The sequence below is a fragment of the Aplidium turbinatum genome, chromosome 11, assembly GCF_918807975.1.
Source record: "Aplidium turbinatum chromosome 11, kaAplTurb1.1, whole genome shotgun sequence".
Lineage (NCBI taxonomy): Eukaryota > Metazoa > Chordata > Ascidiacea > Aplousobranchia > Polyclinidae > Aplidium > Aplidium turbinatum.
In genome coordinates, this window is record NC_137482.1 from 2,583,622 (window position 1) to 2,607,892 (window position 24,271).

Genomic DNA, 24,271 nt, shown 5'->3' on the forward strand with positions numbered 1-24,271 from the left:
TCTTGGGGTACGCGCTTTGACGACACACTTCAAGATATAACTGTCCATTCAGCGGCACCTAATACGTGAAATAACTAGTGGATGTCAATAGTTCAACTATTGGTGGAAAATTCACTTCATCAATATCTGTGACCGCATCAATATCTGTGAATCACTGAAAAACTAGCTTAAAGCACGTCGGATCAAGCACCATCTGGTGCTCAAGAAGCTATTACCATATTTAGTAATTAAGCAGCGGCCAAATCTAATGAATGACTCCATTTCTTTTCAGTGCGTCCTTGTAGGAGAGAGCCGTACTTTGCGTCGTCTTTACAAGAGAGTCGACGCGTCTGCTACTCTTCTAACAAACCACATGCTTGTGTTTAACTTAGCTCTGGCAGACCTCTTGATGGGGGTTTACCTCGTTATGCTGGGCATAACTGGGGCAGTGTACAGTGGAGTTTATTGCGCTTATAAAATAGAGTGGCTATCAAGCGACCTATGTTCTTTGATGGGGCTGCTTGTGATGATGTCATCTGAAACGTCGGTTATCACCATGGTTCTGCTGACCTCCTTTCGAGTTTACGCGGTGTTCAACGTAAGTTTTGTGACAAGATATTTATAAAACGTGTTCGATTTGAATACAATCCTCTGACAGTGTTGTCACAGGGCAATACGTTGCATGTTTTCTTCCCGATTTCTTGCATTGCTACTGAGTTGATTAGAATTATAATTACCATTTAAAGGGAAAGTGTAAAATTCTTCTGTGTGTTCTTTACCTAACCTTTTGTTAATGTACAAACTTACAAGAAAGCAAAAGTTTTGTTTTAAAACTGGTTTGATGAAACAAGTCTTGATAAATGGCTAACTTGAGAAACGCATACATAGGCTAAGTTGATTTTAGGTGATTTTCAGCGACAACATAAACCTGGACAAATATGATCAGTTAGCTGTTGCTTACAGACATACTTGAGCATATTTATCTGGTGGTTCGCGAACTGTTTTTGGCACCACTGAAAATTTTTCTAAAATTATTCTCTCATAATGTGAGCAATTTTGAAAAAACTTTGAAAAATAAAATGGCACACAGGACATCGGAACGTAGGCCTAGCTTGAGAATAACAATTTTACTTTTTACGAGAAATACTTTTTAATTTTAGCCTTTCACATCTTCTTCCAAACCGAATCCCCGGTTGGTGGCAGTACTGATCACATGCGCATGGACGTTCTCTTTGCTCGTTTCACTGCTTCCCTTCTCCAACCATCTACAAGGCATCTTCGTCGACAAGGCTGTGTTGCGTGACAATCCATTTTTTGACAACATTGCCGTTGACTTTGATGCAGCGAAGTCGTTTGTTGAGAGGCTGTTGTTGTACGACTCAAAACCACTATCGAATTATTCTCAGTTTGTTTCAAGTGAAACGTTGCCTGCTGAGTCATGGGATGACTTGCATAATATTGTGTCACGTGATACCAATCACCCAGAATACCTTGTGACGTCACAATGGCTAGGGTGAGTTATTTCATTTGTAATATTATAGACTTGAGTTTAAGAGCTACTTCAGTCACGATTTTAAAGTTTTGAGTTAGAGCTGAATTTGTATTGTTTAGTGATGAAACCATTCTTTATGTGTAAAAGCTTATTTCCTAACCCGATTGATTTTGTTTTCACTAAACAATATTGTTTAGTACGTGATTTGCTATAGCTGCAGAAAACTTTTAGGCGTTTTTTCAAAAACTTTTTTTTGTGACTTAGCCTAAGTAGGCTAGCTTTTAAACTCAAGTCTCCAATTTGAACGGGTATATGATTAGTTGGTAATGCATTAAAGAATCACAATACGCAGGGAACGGTTTGTAATTCCAGAATGAAACTCTCCATCTCGGAATAGATTGAGTCGCCCTACCACTTTCCATCGTGTATTAGGAGGTTGTGACGTGATAATTTGCAACAGACAGCCATCATGACTACCGTACTGCTCTTGTTCTAGAAACGTGGGCGTCCGGACGCTATTAATAATGTGCTTTGAATGACTCATGTCTGATCTTAGATTAAATTTTCGATTGCGTTTTAGGTTAGATGAACTTGTTAGGCTATATTTGACAAAGTTTGAATAAGACCTCAAAGAATAACAAAAGTTCAGTTTATTTATTTTTTATAGCCTACTAGCAAATAAAAAATATATACACAACACAATAAACAAAATAATTAGCACAGCAAGAATGGCAGCGAAAGACCAAAATCAGCTGCCACCCGAATATACAAGCAAAACTTTGCCAAAAACTAAATGACAGAATTTGTGTTCACTCGTGCCACGGTTCACTTAAAACATTACGATATTCAGGGGCGCCGGAAGCGGGGGGGCAGGGGGGGCGAATGCCCCCCCTGCCCTTAATTTTTCTGCAGATGGAGGGGCAGGGGGGGCAATGGTGCCCTTTTAAAGTCATGTAAGCTACTGCACATTTTGCAATATAACAATTTCAGCTATTCGCTTTTAGCGTAGGCTAATTATAATCTTTCATTTTTGCCTCAAAATAATATTTACGGCACAAAATTTTGCAACACAGTACAGGCCTTAAAACTCGTTTTTATTTCGGCAGCCATCGTGGCCTACCGGGAGCTTCTTCTCGGCGGCCAAACCTGCGTGCTTGGAGGCCAAAATAAAAATAATGATAGCACAAGTAAATAGAATTAAACTTGCAACAATGCTAAAATGATCACTTAGCGTTGTTGAAGTCTGGGTCTGGGCGACGCCCTACAATAGAATCGTTGCACCACGCAATAACTGCTTTATCGGGATTGTAATCCAGTACTGCGGGACCATCTAACGACACTCGCACGAGTGTCTCTAATGTGGCTGATTTTAAAGAAGTTCGCCACTCCCCTAGAATTCTTTTTAGCAACGAAAAACAACGTTCGACATGTGTTGACGATGACGGCAAGGTAATAAAATAAGTATTTCAATGATGTAAAGGATATTACTGAAAGAAACATGATTTTTGCAAAATATGATCAAAAAATGTTTTCCTCTCGGATGTCAACTAACCTAGTTCCCCGTTTTGACAACGATTCAATGTCCGACAACATCGAATCGACATAAAAACGACAATATTGCCAGCCGATGTAAATTAGCACTTTGGATTAAGACTTAAAATAAACGTTAAAATAAATGTCGGGAATTACAAACAAGACTTACAGCGATGGTGATCGCACATGGATATATTCCATCAATAACAAACATTCCCGCACAATGCCACAGTGGCGATTATGACGCGCTGACCTAATTTTGCGTCACTCTTTGATACTACATATTTTCGACAGTTAATCCACGATCATTCTATTGCGAAATTAAATAATTGGCTAGAAGAGACCGGCGGCCAAACTTGGCCGATTGAGGAGGTAGCATCGGCGGTCATTCAAGCACTACTTAGCGGCCATGGCCGCAGGCTGCTTTAAGGCTTGACAGTAGGTTACATCATTAACATAGCATGATGCCCTTCTTTGTATACTGAACACTTGTAGGCTATCATTACTCAATAGGCTACATAGTGAGCTGATAGATTAGCATTATCGCTATATCTTATCTTGAAACTTGAAAAAAAATTGGCCTTTTAGTAAACAAAAGTGCTCTTTTTTCGTAATCTTGCCCCCCCAGTCAAAAATCGTTCCGGCGTCCCTGACGATATTGTGTGGTGTTAACCTAACTTGGTTTATATGCTTGTGGTAGGCTACAAAAAAAATCTACTTTCAACCAAAACTTTTATCAAAAACCTTTATCATGAGTGTACGAAAGTGTGTATGATTTGCTGTAAACCACAGTGGTTTATGTTTTACAGGTACTACAGCGCCAACAGTGTTTGCATTCCTAAATTATTTGTAACACTAGATGTCGACGCTTGGTCATTCTCATTTGCCTTGATCGTTTTCAACTTCGCAGCTTTCTTGTTTGTTTCTTCGGCTTATATCTTAATTTATATCAAGTCAAGGCAAGCTGCCGCTGTGCAAAAGCCAAGAAACTTAAGAAGTATGAAACTATCACAAGGTGAGTAACAAATGGTCAAAAGTGTTCTAATCACAAACTAGCCTACTTATCACTGGGCTAGCTTCTGTGAAGCAAGTCGATGCGCGTTGTTTTGTATAAAACTTTTTACAACACCAACACCATCAGCACATCTATTAGGTGTCATAAATGTTGAGAATCGTTTAGCTATTGCTGTTAGTTCACAGCTCAACATACTTTTTACATTTAATCTTTGCATTATATTTACTCAGCACTCTGTTTTCAGTGCCCACTGGGAAGTATTGTGAGAGGATTAAATTGCTACTCTGATCTTTTAACAGAGATTATTAATTTAAATAATAAAACGATAAAACAAGACGAGTTGATGCTTAACTACCTTCTAGGTAACGTTAAAGAAACACAGACTGGCTGCTCTAGTAACCTTCTAGCTTACTCTGAAAAAAAAAAAAAGGAACCAGAGGGGCGTAATCACGAAGAGGGGAGAGCTTAGGAGAACGGTCTCCCGACCAAAATTTTATTACTCATTATGAATAACATTTGCTCCCTCAACAATTGAATTTGCCCCCCCCCAAACATTTTCTTTCTATCTACGTCACTGTTCACAACCTGAAATTGCTTTGCTTTTCCATTGGCTGTCGATAGGTTCAATTTTTACAAAATTATGTTTCTACAGCTTTGCAGAGGAAAATCTTTCGGTTGATCGCATCAGATTTTTGTTGCTGGGTTCCCATTTCTGTGATGGCATTCATTAACATTGCTGGGGTCAAAGTGCCGGACATCGTCTACGTCATATCCGCTGTCGTGTTACTTCCGGTCAACAGCGCCCTAAATCCACTTTTATATTCCGGTTTCATGGACAAGTATGCCGAGAAAGCTTGGAGGCGGACTTCAGAATTTGGTTCCACGTTACGACTCAGCACTGCCACAACAATATCAACTAGAAGCCATGTGTCCACAACCAGGGTTTGATGATCATATAATAATCATGCAGTGATTATGTGAAGATCATACAATGATCATATTAACCTATTCCCTAGCATTATATTTGTCAAAAAGAAAATATGTCATTCCGCAATGGTGCACGGTTGAGTGAAAAGCGAAAAGTTTTTACGAAAACAATTAACCTATGTCGGATCTACGCCTGTCTCATAACGGCCAGACCGATAGGACGGGCGTCGGAGATGAAAGAAAGGGGCCTGGTGGTATATGATTTCTACTCAGACTGCTAACCAACTTTTTCGTGTCTTGGTGGGTACTGAGTAGGCCTACGTATTAACCGAGAAGCTACAGAAAATTTTAGGTTTAGCGCAATAAATGTTCTTTTTTGGTTATTTACGACCATAAATATATTTGGCAAGGGTAAAAGAAATATAGTTTCGGGAGAGAGTTTGCTTTTTTATACCAAAGGCAGGCAAGACACAACAATAACACAGGGTTGAGCATTACAACAGTATATTACATATTTACAATAGTTCAACATTCAAACGTTTTCGACTTAACTTAAGTCCTCATCAGGAATCTGTAAATATTTATAAACTACAATAAATTTCACTTCTTGACAGTGACTACCGTAACTAACTAACTAAACAACTAACTAAAAGCATCGAGAAACACGCAACGATTAAAAGCAATAGAGTGGAAAACATACAGACAGACGAAAAAATTACATTAAGAAAAGGCAACTGCATGACTAAGTTACAAAGGAATTTCCCTGGCATAACGCATTGCTACAGACTCACTTTACAGACCTATGTATGGCCTGAATGTATAGAAACTCAGTTGGTGTTTATTAGTGTGTAATATTTTTACTCGTCTCGATTTTTAAATTTTGTACGACAATCGCTTCTATTTATAAAGTGTAAGCAAGTGACAACCTATAATGTGAAATTAAACCGTTTTCCCTACGTGAACAGTTTTTATCACTTCCTGTGCAATATGTAGCCTACACAATACACTTGAGGTGAATGATGATGGCCCAATGCGTACAATCGTGCACTGTTTTATAGTGTGTGGTTTCAGGTGAGCATAAAAGTTATGTTCCAGTCAGGAATGTTTGTAAATATTCCCCCGGAAAATGCTCCTCCCGGAAAAATATCCCCTTGGAAAATATCCTCCAGATAAAAGGTCGGTCAACTTTCGGTCATTATATACTGGTGACGTAACATTATAAACGTGCGTGAAAACTGTCGTTTAATAAAATGCATTTATTTGTTACTTGCAAATTTCAGACATCTGCGTAAACCGGTTTGCTAGCTTCTTGTTTACATTACTTGTCTTTTGATAGCTTCACTCTGACGCGCACATAGGCCTACTCTTGAGTAGGCTATGCGCGTCACGCATTCGCTATTTTCGATCAAACTTACGAAAACGCATATTCTGTCCTCTGTGTTTGAATGCTCAACTCAAAGGAAAAATGCAAGGGAATGAGTGGAGACACAACATGTACCATTGTATTAGTTTTCAAAATGGAGGTTGCTATGAAGTCGATAGGAAGGTTTCTTGTTTAGTTTCAGTGTAAAATAATACAATTTTGGTAAAGAGGTCACTTTCTTCAACCACAGACATATACAACCAAGCAACCACACGGCATTTAACATAATTCATTAAAATTGACCCGAAAACGAATGGCCGAAAACGTTTGTAGCTTATAGTTTATGTTCAATTTTAATGAATTATGTTAAATGCCGTGTGGTTGCTTGGTTGTATATGTCTGTGTAAAATTTTACTTTGTTCAATTTGAGTTTGTTGCATATTCAGCTTGTTTACGTTTCTGGTTATCTCAGGAAAGCAATTGCATGCATGCAGGCCCCGTTAGTTCAATAGTTAAGCGCCTGGCTGGTTCAGCTCTCGAGGTATACACTTGAGAAACGCACTTCAGGAATGCTCGCCATTCAGCGGCACTTAGTGGATGGAATAATTCCCCGGTAAAAATATTTCAACAATCAGAAACTTCGCTCTGTCAATCTCGGTAACCGGTCCTGCGTCAAAAGTTTTTACAAGTATGCGAAATTACCAGGAATAACCTATCAAGGGCTTTGACAATCCAAGAATAAAGATTTAAAAACCAACCAATGGCATAAAGTAGGCTACTATAGAAATGGTAAAAACGACAGTTTTGTGTCTACTAGCAACAGCCTATTAGCCTGCAGATTGCAGTATTTGTTTCAGATCGAGCAGACTGTTTTTGATCCTCTGTCACTTTGGTGTGTACACAACTAGCACAAGGACTGATTTGTTAGCTAAGTATACTGTACAGCTGGGCAATGCATGTTGCAGTAGAAAGCATACAGTAGAAAGCTAGCAGCGTCAGCATACAGAACAAAATGTATGATAACCGAAACGATGCAGCTTTGCACCAAACTTGCAAAAGCTACTAGATCAGTTGCAGAGAGTTCAGTGCCTTCAGTTCAGATCTACAGCATTTGTAGGACTGAGTTCCATTTCAAGTCGGTCGTCGGACCACTCGGCATGCGAAAACTCGGCAAGTGCATTTCAGCTACTGCCAAGTCAGCACATGAGATTTACGTGTTCACGTCGGACTTGCTTGGTCATCGCTTGTCAAACTTATTTTGCTGACTTGTGTCTTTCCAAGTTTTGGCTTGCTCAGTTTTATCATTTACCAACTTTAGACACTTGCTGAAATGTTGCTAGCTCAGTTATCACTTGCTCAGTTGTCGCTTGCTCAGTTCACAACTGCTGACTTGTAGAAGACTCTTTCAAGTTGGGTCATATCTGACTTTAAAAATAGAGTTATCTGATGATGACTGACAGCCAATAGGGATATTTGTTCTAAAACAACAAAACGTTTTTGATTTAAAGAAAACTTCACTGCAAATCAGCAGCACAGTCGGAGATTTAAGTTGTGATTTCCACCGCAAAGAGTTGATAGATGGTACAAATTTCAAACGTTCTGCGAGTAGAAGGTTGCACACATCGCTCCAAGCTGCGGCTTCGAACCATTTGCAATCTTCTGCTCGCAATTTCCACTTCCCCTCTTGAGACTTGTGTGATAGTTGATCAAATAATTTCGTTTCTAGCAGTAATTGCAACGTTCAGATTAGGGACAGTGGAATACAGGGACGACTCCCTTTACTGATTTTTCTTGCGAAATGGACAGCTGGAGGGTTACTAAGAAGTTCAAAAAATAGACGAACTGCACAACGTTTTCTTTGCTTTTAGGTAAATTCATTCTCATCAAATGAATTGCTATATTTGGTTAAATTTTGGGTTCTGGAAAATCTGCAAAACCTTACTGCAGCAGTGTGAGGCTACCTACCGTTACCAGTGTTGTGTGAAATCTACCTCTGCATTATTATGTCTTGAATACTATTAAATAAACATGATATCACATATTTCCTACATTTATTTTGGCAATACACACTTTGTACTCATGTGGTCAGGTCATATAAACTGCACCTGAGTATGCGACATATGGCAGTAGACCTCAAGCTGTACTTGCATCAAATTTTGTCATAACATTATGACCCTCCAGTTGTCCACCTTACTTTTAAGTGAGCAATCCCCTACTTCTACCGTCCCTAGTTCAGATGAACATGTTAGAAAGGATACTTCAAGATGAAGACCTAAACTTTTCAGTATTCAATAATAATACCGCTCATTATTATAATTGATTCAATCATCATGATGTCACATACGTCTCAAGGATTGAGATGATATTACACAACTTCCTTTTAAATATGCTAATGCTGCAAATAACTCTTGTTACTAATATTTTCTTATTGCGTTGCACTAATATGCTGTACAGCAAAAAGTATCGTGACTGTGCTTTAGTCTGCAAACATGGAATATTTGAACGCAATTCATAATTATTTTGAAGATACCTGGGATACAGTTTTTGAAAAGTTTGGCCGTAATGAAAAGCTTATGTTCGTAGCAGGTAATTATTAATAGAACTGCATGCAATATTGGCATTTAGTTTTAGAAAGTCCACACCAGCCAGTGCTTCCAAGTATCCTAGTTTCACTTTATGTTTGATCTGTTTTCTACCGACATATAAATGAGGCAATAACTTTTTAGCCAGCAGTAGTTTCAATACTTTTTAGCCAACATCTGGGATCCACAGACTCTCACAAGAGTTCTTGAAAAAATCTCGAGGAATCTGTACTGTAAGTGCATTTGGTAAAGGCATAAGAACTAAATCTCGATCATTTTGAACTCACCTGATTTTCTTCACTAACCGCTACTCCATAAATGTTTATGTTCACTTTAGTTTATTTATTTTTCTGCTGGCGAATGAACAAACATATACACAACAAATTAATCAAAAATAATTCGCTCAGTAAGAATGACAGCGGGCAGCGAAAGACCAAAAGACCACCACAGCCAGCTGTAAGTCAGTCAAGTATGGTCCACACTATTGATTTAATGTTCCCGAAATGGTTTATGACTATGAAAAGGCTGAGAAGCTCTCGCACATGAGAAAACGATGACTCTAGCACCCTTCTTCTGAATTGGTTAAGACAGTTTACTGTAGTTCCCTTTATCTGTCGTTAATATCCTGCTACTGCGGTACATGCTGTTTCAATGTTGATTTGTGGTATGCATATAACTGTGTTGCGATGTACAGTATTTGACATTTCTTATCACTCCGGTTGAAAAACTTTTAGGGTCACCACTTTGATCGAACGTTTAGTTTGCTGTGATTTCCGGTTCGATACCCACAGAAGGCACGTAGCTTTCTTAGCAAGGCATTAATTTAATGTGCTGCTGAGACTGAGAGATTTGCTACATCTCTTTATCTTTCGAGCCTTCGCTATCAGGCATTGAGGATTGGAAACGAATGTAGAGAGAAAAGCTTCGTTACGTTAGAGTAATGTTAAAAAAAAGCGATTTTCTAACAAATTGTCTCCTAAAACATCTACATTTATTTAGGTACATCAATGGTGCTGTTCTTTTCCTTTTGTGGAATCAACCTAATGTTCACATCACTTGATGTTTTCGGAACCCCAAGATTTTTGCGGAAATACAAAGTTCAGAAAGATAAAAATATTCCAGTGAGTACGAAAAACACTTGAAGATTTGTGACGTTCAAACGTAAATGACAATTGTGTTATACTGTCCCTTCGTGTGTGTCCTATCAGGATACCTTGCTTTCGCATGCAAACAGCTGCTACATTCTCTCAAGGCTATAGCACTACATTGTTTGTTTGACAGGAATAACTTTTAACTAAATACCATCTGCCGGATTCTCAACTTGAATCATTCATCGACCAAGCTTCCGCCACTGTAAAAGCGGCTTCACAGTATCTTATTCAAATAAAAGTATCACTGAACTTGGCTGATCTTATTTACTAGCTGAATTATTTACTGTGCCGTACTTGATATGTTCATTGTTCAATCAAACGGTTCCATTTTAGTTGATGGATTTTTATGTAACTTATTGTTCGTCGTTCAAGAGGCCAAACAGAAGTAGAAAGACATTAGCTTGTACGGCATTACTATTCTTTGTAAACAATCATTTTTGTGAGAAACTAAACGTCAAACCTGATCATTTCAATAGGAACTTCTTCAGTCGTTGGCGCAACCCAATAGAACGATATGTAAAATATTTCTTGTGAGAGGACTTAGAGCTTAAGTGGTGGAACAATATTCTACTTTGAAAAACATTGAAATTTGTTTTCTACATTCTAAAAGACCCAAGATTTGTTTAAGACACATTCATGCTCTTATTTATGGTATCAGGTAGACCCAACGAGGTACTTGAACTGCGTCAAAGTATCTCTTAGCAACGAGCTGTTGACGTGTGGTTTGATATTTCTACTATATCCTGTCATGCGCAGTACCGGGATGTCTTGCCAGAATCCTCTACCGAGTATCTGGAAAGTTCCGTTTCAATTTTTTGCAAATCTTGTCTGTGCAGAAGTCGTATTTTATTATTCTCACAGGTGAGAGGGCTTGGATACTTTTTTGCAACTATCATGTATTAGCTTGACCGTTTGTTGTAACCAATTTGCTTAGGCATGATGACTTCTTTTCTTTTTCGTTATTCTTTTTAAGAATCTCCCCCTTAAGCTCATTTAAACTGCCAGCGCATAAATAAAGTTATGTTTTATTCCGGTACTGATACTTTGTGATGTATTGAACAATGATTGGTTATAATTTCCATTGCCAATAATTTAATTCAAGGGGATATCACAACATTCGTTTTGGTGAGTACATGTCACGCCCCGGTCAATCAAAAGAATACACGCTTGAATATGAGGCATACCAAACGTCGTTTGAATCACACATCAACAGTTTCATACTTTATTTTTCCGATCAGCAAAACGAAAAATATTTATTGCCATAGCAACGCAGGGTTGACAAAGGTAGAAGCGACAATACGTAAACGTTTAAGCGTGCTCGCAACCGAATTGATTTAATTAATTTAACATAATAGATATGACACGCTCAATACTTTGTTTGAATATAGTTATTTAAAATATCATGACTCTTCTTCATCAGAAAGGGGCAGCAGACTGCAACCTTGTGCTATTGCATTCAAAAAGTTAAATGGTGAAAGCAATTTTGTGGCAACAATAAATTGACGTTAGTGATAATCTTTATAATGCCTTTACTATTTTTTATGGCAGGTTGTTTCACTCCTCGTATCTATACAAGCACATTCATAAGAAGCACCATGAATGGATTGCTCCAATCAGCATAGCAGCATCTTATGCACATCCATTGGAGCACATTGTAAGTATCTCAACAACATGTCATCATTTTTTGGAGAAATAAAAACACTGAAAAAGTTTAACTTTTTAAAAATGTTATTTCTTTGAAATTAATAGTAATTGACAGGCAAACTAAAAGATATCTCTCGGTTTATCAAACATTTTTCATTGAACGCGGAACTACTTTGCCGAAGAAGAAAATAGGACTCAATATACAATAGGCCAATATACTACAGTAGAATATTATTGACTAATTTTTATATTGTGTTGTAGCCTACCATAATATAATTATATATATACGTTACTTTTTCTTTTTCTTCACTACTAGCCTATAACAATTCAATTATCCGCTTTTTTGCTTATTTGGTCAAATTTTTGAAACCGTAGTCCCAACTTGACTGGATAATCGAAGAAGCACTGTATTCATTTCCTTAACTGACTAATCGAACGTTAAAAACCGAGCAAAATCTTAGCAAACGAAAAACATTGAACAGAGCGATTAACTAAGGACCAGCGAAAATTGCTTACGGGTTCACGCTCATTTGCGGTGGTTGAAAATGTTGATAAAGTGAACTGAAAGGTAAGGAAGCTAGTCTTCGTGTTGATGTATTCAACGCTCATGTTTGTAACTGTTCTATTTTAAGTTGGTTAAAACTTTAGTAACATACATAGGTAACATTTTACCTGAGTCAGGCAGAGGCTCTCACCATGCACTCGCCTACTCAGTGGGTGGTTTCTAGGTTATAACATCTTATTTTTACACTTCTGAGTTAAGTTTATTCTATTTTGATCAGATATCAAATGCTCTTCCTATCTTGGTGGGACCTATCCTAACCGGATCTCATCTCTCTATTACGTGGTTGTGGCTTATGATGTCACAGATAGATACGTGTCTACATCACAGCAATTATCATCTTCCCTTTCTTTCATCACCACAATTTCATGACTATCACCACTTGAAGTAAGTTTATGTGTGACAGGAAACTCATGATCGTTCTCATGTATACCATTCCTTAGTGTTTCCAATTCAGAAGATATAGAAATAGATACTTTTGGGTAAAATTTATTATTTTAAAGCAAGATAAGTATGCGTTTGACACACCAAACAAGGTACAGTACATTGAGGTACCATCTCACATGTTTTATTTGTTGTTTTGTAATTGCAATAGGTTGATTTTCATGCTTAAAGTTATTTTTGCATCTGTGTGCTATCTTCCTTCAAGCTGGTGCCTGGGTATTTCAATGCGAGATGGTCTGGTCTGGGACGTTGCATTTTAAATAATTTGGTGAAATTACCATTTCCGCTTTGACAAGATTGTTTTTCATTTTTATCCTGTTGTGTTCTTTTATTATTATAAAGCTCCTTATATCTACTGACCAGGGCCGTTCAGAAAATATTTAGGGCTCGGTACCAATCAGATCTTCGGGCCCATAATCATGACATTTTTAAGAACAGCGCACCAAAACAAACCAAACACACAACAATATCCTAATATTACGCGGTGATTTCGTCAAGTTTTCGGCCCCCTGGAAAGGTTTAGGCCCCCTAAAATTATCCCGGGCACGGCTCAAAAAGTACCCCTGGAACCTCTTTGTCAACGCTAGTGTTACCGACTACTGTCACTTAAACTACTTCACATCACAACTGTAATTGTTTGCGTAGGTTTAACGAAAACTTTGGCTTCACTGGATGGTTGGACAGCTTCCATTCTACGAATGTCAGCTACAAGAAGGCAATACAATCAAAACGTCACATTACCTTTTATGACACGACGCCAATTACAGAAAAATTTCCAAGTTCGAATGCAAAAGAAAACTGAATGTTTTAGATTTTAGCAATATTTCCCTACCCTTAATTTTGCTTGTTACTTCTTTCTACAGATATAGCCTACAGTAGGATACAAATTAAATTGTTAGAAATTTGACAGATCACTTATGCAAAATAAGTTCAGGTTTTCATTCCAGCTCAATTTTTTGAATAAAAATCTTTTCCAATATAAAGCACTATTAAGTGAATGATTCTATGTTAACTACTATTAGTACAGTAGGCTACAGTGATAGTATTTTTGTATTGATTTTCAGATTGCATCTAAGATAAAGCAATTCTTCTTAGTGCTATTTGTGTTCTCTTTTATCACCAGCTCATTATGCAATATCGTATGTGCAAGTTTAACCTCAATATTTTTTCTTGGTGTAGTTTAATTTGCTGAATTGAAATATATCCCATTATGATGCGCCGCGTATTTGCTATTAGAGCTATTGCTTACAATATTCATAATCCAAGTATACCCGCAACCTCTTATGTTGTTCAGGTCTGTAATAATATGTTCACTCAAGGCTAAATATGTCTCGTGTTTAAACTAAAAACGTCCTATGTAAAAATAGTTACAGTTTTAATGATGTTCTTTAGCTGGGTTGTTGCGATGTGGTAATAACAACTTGTACAGTATGTTTTGGATACTGTTTTATAAATGGTAGGTAGGTCACCGTCCCAGCGATTTTTAGAAGTACTGTAGATATCCAAATACCTGCCAAGAAACTTTAGGATCTCATGCTCATGATTTAGATTTTAGACATCTTAGATCCAAATTTAAGATCTCCTATCACCATGTTATGGATCTTTTAAGGACAAGTTTCAGATCTGTTATGCATTGTTGTGGATATCCGATTTTCATGGGTTCGATCATCTAAGTCTATTTTGGGTCTTTTATGCCCATTAGAGTCAGGGGCCTTTAGAATATTAGAGTATAGTCTCAAACTATTTTTAGGAGTTTGTTACGACCAACTTATCTTTTTTTTGCATTGTCTGAAATATGTTACTGCGTAAAATTTTGCAAAAATTGAACAGTGTGAACAGGCCTGGATTAACCATTGTGCTAGGGTGTGCTAAAGCACAGGGGCCCCGCAGACAAAGGGCCCCACTTTTCCTAAAAATGAAATAAATAAAATAAAATAACAAAATTTTCCTGAATATGTGCCAGATAATAAAGAATGACAAAGTTGAAGCTGCTTTCCCTAATGTAGAAACAATTCTTAGATTGTTTTTTTGTATCATGGTCACTAACTGTTCTGGAGAAAGATCATTCTCTAAGCTGAAAAGAATCAAAAACGTACTTCGGTCTACAATGACACAAGAGCGGTTGGCTAATCAGAGCCTTCTCAGCATAGAGTGTGATAAATTGCGACTTCTTAATTTTGATGCTATCCTTACAGACTTTGCAGCAAAGAAAGCCAGAAAAAAGTCGTTCGACTGAATTTTATGTTAGTTTTCTAAACCCTATTGGTAGTTAGTAGTGAATGAAAGAGCAGTTTAGAATAGAAATTCAGAATAACCTTTCATTGCAATTTGCAGTGTAGTGTGCAGTACTAACAGTGGTCCCTTGCTACAATGTTTTCCCTTGCACGGTTTCGTTGATTTAATGTGTGTGATTTTGCATCCATTATAACGTAAACATTGTTGACTTAATTTGCACATGCTTATTTAATCATTGATCACGTGCGATTTCAAAGTTATCTAACCTACCTAAGCTCGGTTTCCTCTGCAAGCGAAACCAGTTTACTTCCATTACGCTCCACGTAAGCTGGTAAGGGCCCCATAAAATTCATTAGCACAGGGGCCCCATTTGACCTTAATCCGGGCCTGAGTGTGAAGAGGTTCCACATAATCATTCAAGTTTTCACTTAAAAAATAATGTGAACTACCGTACGTAGCTTCTAGAAAAAACTTTTATTTCAATTTGAAAAAAAAAATGATTTTAAAAAGCTGCCACATGGACTTAGAAATTATTTTCCAAAATTTTGGGGTAACCCCCTCCAACAGCTGTGCCACTCAGCCCAAAAGATCAAATAAAGGTCAAATTGCCATGTCGAAAACTACTTAAGCTGAAAGGGTCAAACAAAGCTCAAAATAAGCAGAAACACAAAATTTCCATCTGTCCTAAGAGCTCTTTTTATCCTAGTTGCACTACAAAATAAGTTGTTTAAAAAGAGAACGCTTTTTAAGCTGAATCGAGGTGTCAAAATCACACAAATTGTGAATATGCCTATAAAGTTCTATCAGTTCTGCTGAACAGTGCATTGTATTAATTTATGCTGCTCAGCCGTCTGTGATTGCCACAGGTCAAGGCTTATTGATTCTATAGGCTAAGTAAAATCGCAAAGCAAGGGTCCCACATATCACTAGGCCAGGCAGCCTAGCTTTTATCAATGTAGTAGCAGTAGCTAGCTTTTATCAATATAAATGTCATTTTTCCAAGATATAATAAACATTTACAACATTATTAGCAAATGCCACTACAATTAAAAGTCCATTTGTTACTTACGCCAACTAGGCCAGTAGCCTAACAACTTGATTTATCTGTTTCTCATTGATCATTCACGATGGCAATGAAGCACATAGGCTACTACTCTGAGAGGAGATCAGACTTACAATATTATACGAACATCTTCTGATAACTAAAATTATAATTCGAATAATAATTGTGTGGAAATAGTTTAATGGAGTTAGATAGTCAAATCAATTAGAATATCCACCAGGTAGACAGAATTTCAGTAGACAGCTAATTAATTTTTAAAATCTTAATGAAACCATCTTTGCACATAATATAAATAATAACCACAACTGCAACCGACAAGCAGGTCACACTCACCAGTGCTAAGTTTCCGCTTTCCGTTGAAGCGTTGTGGTACGCATGACGTTACGTAATGCTTCCGGGCTTAAAGTTTACGAACTCTCACAATTGTGCCTTGCGTGCTAATGCAAGCGCCTATCATTGCTTTCGCGTTGCACGCTTGGTTACTTGCTCAATGTGAGCAGAATATCCTTCAGCCCAAGCTATTATGTGCAGTGTGGTCAAGTGGTTTACAAGCGCATAAGAATACAGAATTAACTTTACTGGTATTGCTAAAAACCGAAGGGTAAACATCAGTGTCATAACATAATATGTTTTTTCAGAACAAACTAGCTTAGTTTACATCAGGTGAACGTAGGCTATCATGATATTTTACCAATATTGTTATTGCGAATAATGTGTCTTGAAAGTTACTGTATAGTTAAATCTAAAGTAGATTTATTAGAAAGCAGCCAGCAGGGTTCAACTTGTATGAATCCGCGGTCAACATTTTGTTCAAACACCTATAAGCAACAAGCTGGTTATTTTTTTATTGATTTAACGTATGCCGACGTTGAATTATAGTAAAAAAACACTGATTTGCTGGCTTGGGCAGGCTCGGATTTAGGGGGGGGCAGAGGGTGCAGGTGCCCCCGGCTTCCCGACTTTTGAAGGGCCCCCCTACGTGGAAAAAATGTGATTTTGTGTTATTTTTTCTTTCTTTCAGCTTTTAAAGTTTCTGAAAAATGCTGTGCAGTACTGGATTAATGCTACTGTAGACGTAGAGGTGGGTTGTCGCGCCGTAGGCGCGAAACATTTTTTTGCACGGGGGCTTCCCAATTTAAAAGTGCCCCGGGCCCCCCATCAGCTAAATCCGGCCCTGGGCTTGGGTAATTATTATCGCCGCGTCGTGAAGTTGCTCGGTCCTTGCAGAATGATTGCTGCAAAAAGTGCAATGAAAACGTCACAGCAAAGTTTATTTACGTTTCATGTCATCATGCCCTTGACTGAACATGAACGTTTGTTTGTTCAGTCAACTTGTGGCTGCAATGGAAACACTGAATACTATCTTGGTGGCTGATTCGGAAGCAAAACTACAAAATTTTTTGAACAAAGTAAATGAAAGAATTTGGAATGGAAATGAATGAAAAGAAAACGGAAACGATGGTAATCACAAAGAAAAAAGAAAGTGAAATTCCAATCTGTCAAATTAAAATGAATGGAACAACTATACTAGTAAAAAGTTTTCGATATCTTGGGACAACAATAAACTGGGACACAAAAGATAATATGGAGGTCAAGATACGTATTCCTCAAGCAAAAGCAGCTTTTCAGCAAATAAAATCAATATTATGTAACAAGTGGGCTACATAATATCTTTCTCAACCAGAACCAGATACAGAGTATTAAAGTGTGCATTTGTTCAATTTTTAAATATAATTCAGAAACCTGGACAATTACCAAAAAAATAAAAGAATAAAATGTGGGCATTCCGAAAAACACAGAGAATTTCCTGGACTGGCAGAAAAAGCAACCAAAATGTTTTAAATCAATTCAAACAAATCAACTTCAATTTTTAGGACACGTGCTGCGAAAATAAAAATTAGAACATCTCTCTCCCACAGGCAAAATTGAAAGAAGCGTGTCAATGGCAGACAAAGATTAACCTACTTAAACCAACAAACCGACAAAACCAACACCAACATACATCTAATACACACAGCAAACAACAGAGAATCTTGGAAACTTTTCTTGCAAGAGGCAACCAATGCTTGGAATCAAGTGCGACAATAAACGAAGAAGACTAGGGTTTACACCAGAAGGCAGGTTTTTTTATTGCATCTACTCAACGCTCACTTTCCATTAAGTCTTAGCAAAGGAGAGTTTGTTTCTTGTGTAAATTTAATCGTCTAAACTGTCCATTTTGTTTAACCAATAAAATATTATGAAAACGTTGTCAGAGAAGGTTAAAAAGTGACTAGTTTGGACATCACGAACTATGTGATACTAATTTTAAAAAGGAAAGGGAGTGTGTAGCACTGCAGATGAAAGCAATAGCATGTAGTTTTCAAAATACTTGATAAGTTAATCTGTACTTTATTACTTAGGGTTATTTGGGGTTATTTGTAGCCTATTAGTGTTGCAGAACATAAACAAATTTGTGTTGCCTTTAGCTAGCCTGGGTAGCAGTGCGATTTGTGCAATGGATTGGGTTATATTTGCTAGGGATTATGCATATGCTTTCGGTCAAGCGTTGTTGGTTCGTTTTGCATTGGAGGCAAGATGGGACAGAATTATGGAATTCTTTGGTAATGACGAGTATTGGATGCTAACAGCAGGTTAGTTTATTTTGTTTGTCGATTAATTTGTTAATTGACTCAATCAAGTATGAAAATTAAACTTATTCCAGCCCACTGAAATAAGTTAAAAAAGTTATAAGCTCCACTTTCTTCCTGCTTTATTAATCATCGTTTATCACCATCCCTGTTGTTTTCAAGTATCTTTAGACGTGGTTGTTTTCTTTTCTCATCCTCCTTCAAATCTAAAAATGACATTCTTCTCCAAACCGACCTTGCCGATTTCGTTCTTCATCTTTTTTTTCGTGCTTCTTCGGACTCACATGATTCTCCACTATTAGACGTATCGTTATTATTTTTGCAATCCAAGCAAACGAGAGATGGCGTTGTTCCATTCAGCTTAGAAGTTGAAGACCGGAGTTCAGTTCTTAGGCTGGTTAATGATATCCCTTTGGTTATATCCAGTGGTTTAGTAGACTAGGTAGTAGCTTTCCACCGAAGCTCACTATATCCCCGCTTTCCACGAAAGTATTCTTGCAATATGAAAGTGGATTGGTCCCACTACCATGATAAGTAGTCGATTTAAGCAGCTTTTTTGCTCAAAAAACTACTACTTTAGTTTTTAAATCTACAGTCTTTTGCAATAATGCCACAGTGATAAAATACACATTAGATTAGATTTGGAATAAAACAAATCCATTTATCGGATTTTATGCCAACAAAATGTAGACTAATCAGTATTTTGTTTTATGCAGGGACTTGTTTCTTTCTAATTATGTCGTTTCTGCTCGTAAACATTTTCTTCATTTCTTTGGATGTGACTGGCAAGCCACAATTTTTCATGAAATACAAAATCCAAAAGGACAAGAACATGCCGGTACCACACATTTCTACACGTTTTCAGCTTTGTTGATGTATAAATCAGTTTTCAAAATGCTTACCAAAATCTACATGTACCCTCAGTAGCTTTAGAGCACTTTTGGATTTTATGTAAAGTTAGATTTGGTCTAGGAAGCACTTTTTAATTTTTGGGACCCGAAGTCTTTCTGGAGGCCCGGAAAGTTAAAGAAACTTTGGGTATGTTTTTGTTGTAATGCATTTGTTCGGCGGTATCTTGTTTTGGAAGCCTGGCAATTTTATTGGTACTGTGCCCAAAGTAGCCTCTCAACGGGCCGGTGTAGGCTACTAGTACCCTATACTCGAAAATTTGCACAATAATTAGTTTAATTTATAAGTATGTCAATGTCATGTATAGGCGTCTGAGAGCATAACTTATCTAAATTGATGCATAATTGCATTCCTGAATGACATAACTTATTCTACAGGTGAATGTGTCAAGGTACATTCATTGTGTTAAAGTTTCGCTTTTCAACATGGCAATGACGTGTACAGCTGTTTTCCTGTTGTTTCCAGTGATGTCATGGCGTGGAATGGGATGGGAAAGACCATTGCCTTCCATTCCAAAATTTATCTTGGATTATTTCATTTGCGGTGTTCTTAATGAGTTCATTTTCTACTATGGACACAGGTGTGTAGCCTATGTGTAATGCCGTATATAAGATAAATATATGAAGCGTAACACGCACAAATAATACAGATATGCTAAAATAACCACATAATGGAAACCAAGATCTACCAAAAGAACTGGAGGAAGACCGAGAAGAAGATGGCGGGAGGACTTGTTAATTCCTTGAAGGACCTATTAAACAGTAACGTCCAAGATCTATTATACAATGAGTTAAGGCACTTGAAGAATTAACTTTTGTACGTTTTAAAAATAAAGCTTACTTTTCTAGCAACATTATATTACATGTACGCTCCAAAAGTCAATTCAACAAAAATAGTAAATTTTGGCTGTGGCGGAAAAGAGTTTAACACCTCCCTTCTGAAGACGCCTCTTACCCCGTTAAAGCTATTGATATAAGGCTAATTAATCTTACTTTGGCAATTGAAATGTTTATAGACACTAAATATTGTTATTTCACATTTTTATGTGCTTGTTTTTGCAATGAAAGTGAAAAACATGTTTTGTTTTTCAATGTTTGCTTGGGTATACTAGGTCCTTCAGAGGCAGGACCGATTATACACTCTTCAAAAAAGTTTGTATAAGCTTTAACCTCACAAAAATAAATTCGATTGTCAAGATATTTATACAGTCAATAAACATTGACCTTAGCCGTATTCGCTAAAAATTTTGTCTTATTTTGATATAAGCTGAAGAAATGAGAGCAAAAAAAATGTCTAATAGGTCCTGCATCTCCCCTAGTACAAAAAATAGTAAAATTGAGTATTTTGCTTATAAATATTTTTCAAGTAGTCATAGAATAAAAAGTGTTCTTAGAGCAGATATAAACATGCCACTTCTGCAGCTTTTGATGTAACGTTCATCTTTTTATCTCCAGTGGTTTTCGAAATATTATTTTTATGAAAATGGGTACCGTAACCATAGAAACGCCCAGCGCGACCGTGTGAATTAGTGATTATTTTCATTTTTTTTTCACCTTTGTGTTTGTAAAAGTCCACTACAAACTTTCAGAAAGTTAAGGAAAAATCCATGAACCTCGCCATTTTTTGGCACAGCCTACTGTGGAGGCCATCTGCCAGCACTGGCATGACTGGCTGATGATGATGATGCATAAAGCAATAGGCTATAGCCAAAAGTTTATCAAGACAGCTGTTTGTTGAGATTAATTTTATATCTACCTAACTGAACCATTCATCGGTTCGTTTTATTCACTCATGTATATGTGTAGCTAATGGTGCAATAGTGACTCGTTTGTGACGTCATTGAATGCAAAAAAAAAAATGTTACAACTAAAGCCTACCTTTGAAACCGCACGTGCTTTTGCAATATTGTCAAACTTGTTCTATTGTATCAACTTGAATGAAGAAATTTTATGGTTGCCGCACTATCACCACTGGCTGAAGTATGTTCGTGTGCAGAAAGCAGAATGAACACCAATCCAAATTCTTTTCGATTACAAATACTTTGCTGACGTTTATGCAACGTTATCGATTTCTTTTTAGAGCTATGCATTTGCCATGGCTTTACAAGCACTTTCATAAGATGCACCATGAATGGATTGCTCCCGTCAGTTGGTCTGCTATATACAATCATCCTATTGACCACATTGTAAGTAAACCTTTTTTATCTTTATGATAACGTCGTTAAAAATTACTTTTTCTTGTAAATCTCCGGTTTAGTTCACCGTTTGAATCACTGCCATATTTGGAAATTTAAAAAAAAATATTTTTTCCGCCTTGATGACTCAATAATATTAACTCTCGACGATGAGAAGGAAAAGATGGTAAGATTAAGTAGGCTAACGTACACGTATGCATCCAGAGGAGAGGGACGTTTGGATCAATCACTCCCTTCCTCTAAAACAAGGCAAGGAAACTTTAATCACGGTGAATTTGCAAGGTCAGGTTAAGGTGGACTTACAGATCATTGTGTCTTTTTTGAAATCGCCCCCCCTCAGGGGGCCCCAGTCTAAGACTACTTGCTGGATGCGCCCTTAACAGACGCTGAGCTTTGATCCATATTTTGGCGTATCTAATTAGGCAGGCAGTTTGTGGACAATTCTCTGTTCAGCGACAATTGAAAAATTGAATAACTTGCAGACAACAAAGCGGCAAGTAGCCTAGTGGCAAAAGTCATTGTCATTCTTGATAACCGGGCTCAAAGTTGTAGAAGATGTTGGTGCAGGAGAGGCGGTCGCTCATTTATTACAAAAAAAATATCGCAAATTTGAACAACAATATGAAGTTATTTGGGTAAATTAAAAAGAGATAATGGCTGCGTCTTTGAAGTTATTGTTTCAAATTTAAAATTAAGGCAAACTTTGCCCGCATCTCCAAAATTTTTTTCTGTGTAGATATGTCATATTCTTCCTCTGCTGGTACCCCCAATTCTTCTTGGGTCGCATATGCTCACCACATGGTCTTGGATTATCATATTTCAAATAGAAGCCTCAGTACATCACAGCAACTATCACTTCCCGTTCTTCTCATCTACACAGTTGCATGATTATCATCACCTGAAGTGAGTGATATTGAGATAGGCAAGTTATTGAAGAATTTATGGCTTTTATTACTTTGCTGTTACTGCTATGTTACGTATTGTAGTAAGGTAATCTGAGTAAACAAAATATTCTTAACGGCATTGCAAATTTACAACGCGAAATAATTACTTTCCAAACTGAATCCACAACATTACAGAAGACGAAAAACTACAATGATTAGCGTGGTTTAATTTCTGCTTCTCTGCAGAAACATTTTTTTTTATTGGTGACCGCATGCGTGTCAATATTTGAACAAGTACCTCCTCAAAGGTGCACTTGAAGTAAAAAAGATGGAAAACAATGTTGGTTGTAAAAATTAAACATATATCGACTTGTGGACAACCATAGAAGCAAACAAGTGGTTTTTGTTTAAGTTTTTATCAATCATTGACTGACATTTGCAGTCGCCAGCGTTTGAGATGGACCCAGACAGCCACTTTATTTGGCCCAGATCCGTAGGATTAAGTGGCTGTCGGAAAATCTAGTTTTCGGGTATGGCTAAACAAAACAATGTCTCTGCTAAAATATAGAATTACGGTTAAAGTGAGTTTACGAGTTAAATTATCGTTGAATTTTTTTGCGTAAAAATTGGTTAAAATACATTTGCTAAAACTCTCGCACACTTTTAACTTTCAATTAGTTTCCATACCACAGCTATATGTTAAAATTTTAAATTATCGTAGCCTATTCAATATTCATCCTTCATACGCATGCAGGTTTACGGAGAACTATGGCACACTTGGTTGGCTGGATGCCTTTCATAAGACGAACCCAACTTACGTCAAATCGATACAGGCAAAACGAAACATTTTGTTTTTTGATTCGGTTCCAGTTTGTCAGAAGTTTCCGAGCAAGAATCCAAAAGAACAATGAGCTTGAAGCGACCAATTTGTGTTAGGCCTACAGCCATAGCCTACGAAAATAGATGGCCTAGACACTGTGCACAACACCTACTCACCTAGTCTAAACACCGTTCAGAACTATAGGTTTGCGTTGGGTGTCTAGGCCATGTATTTTCGTAGGCTACCTCCACAGCCCATTCAAAACCATTTTAAAATTCCGAAACAGTTTGTCTCGTATCGACCCAAAATGTTTTGCCTCTGTTTCGAATTTAGCTTCTTATTGAAATGTTTAATTTTTGTTTCGCTGTCAACTCAAAACGGAATAAAACATGCGAGAATTTTGGAAGACAGAAAACGATTTGCCATGTTCCTTCAAGAATTAGCAGTTGTTCGGCTTATAGCCTATATAGCCTATAGCAAATTAGTTTAGCAAGTTATAGGCTTAGCTTAGCAAGTTATAGGCCTATAGCCTAATCGTAAAGTTCAACTCTACAAGTAGGCTTACTCGAAAGATAAAAGTTTTTGGGGGAGAATAACATACCAAATGACTTTTTAGAATTGAAAGTAATTTCTGTTCAATAGCATACGGTAGCCTACTTGTGGCAAACATCTAACGAAGATGGATGGCGCAGCAAATTTGGTATTGGTTTTTCAATTATGCAAACCTGGTTCGACTCCCCGCTTATGCTGGTTGTTGATAAACACCGCCCACCTCTACCCAGGGTGTAGCACATTGGGTGAGCATAGTTGCTGAAGGAAAGGCGGCTGAGAAGAAGAGTTGGCC

At 37.3% G+C, this 24,271-nt stretch overlaps 3 protein-coding genes across 3 annotated transcripts in view; all 3 read left to right on the forward strand.

Moving 5' to 3' along the window:
* The window catches only part of LOC145779702 (uncharacterized), a 29,811-nt gene extending 23,846 nt beyond the window's left edge, over positions 1-5,965 (forward strand). Inside the window, exons 11-14 of the mRNA XM_082591339.1 lie at positions 272-577; positions 1,140-1,492; positions 3,814-4,019; positions 4,672-5,965. Coding sequence (XP_082447465.1) covers positions 272-577; positions 1,140-1,492; positions 3,814-4,019; positions 4,672-4,967 — 1,161 coding nt within the window. The 3' untranslated portion in view covers positions 4,968-5,965. The remainder of the gene's footprint in view (positions 1-271; positions 578-1,139; positions 1,493-3,813; positions 4,020-4,671) is intronic.
* A 2,798-nt stretch (positions 5,966-8,763) lies between these two features.
* LOC145780050 (fatty acid hydroxylase domain-containing protein 2-like) lies at positions 8,764-14,550 on the forward strand. The gene is made up of 6 exons (XM_082591757.1): positions 8,764-8,895; positions 9,891-10,012; positions 10,701-10,903; positions 11,591-11,696; positions 12,469-12,635; positions 13,338-14,550. Exons 1-6 carry the CDS (start codon positions 8,799-8,801, stop codon positions 13,492-13,494), a joined length of 852 nt encoding a protein of 283 aa, XP_082447883.1. The 5' UTR covers positions 8,764-8,798; the 3' UTR covers positions 13,495-14,550.
* A 3,870-nt stretch (positions 14,551-18,420) lies between these two features.
* LOC145779953 (fatty acid hydroxylase domain-containing protein 2-like) lies at positions 18,421-23,836 on the forward strand. Its single transcript, XM_082591646.1, has 6 exons — positions 18,421-18,623; positions 19,337-19,458; positions 19,907-20,109; positions 21,609-21,714; positions 22,460-22,626; positions 23,362-23,836. Exons 1-6 carry the CDS (start codon positions 18,488-18,490, stop codon positions 23,516-23,518), a joined length of 891 nt encoding a protein of 296 aa, XP_082447772.1. The 5' UTR covers positions 18,421-18,487; the 3' UTR covers positions 23,519-23,836.
* Positions 23,837-24,271: the final 435 nt, after the last annotated feature.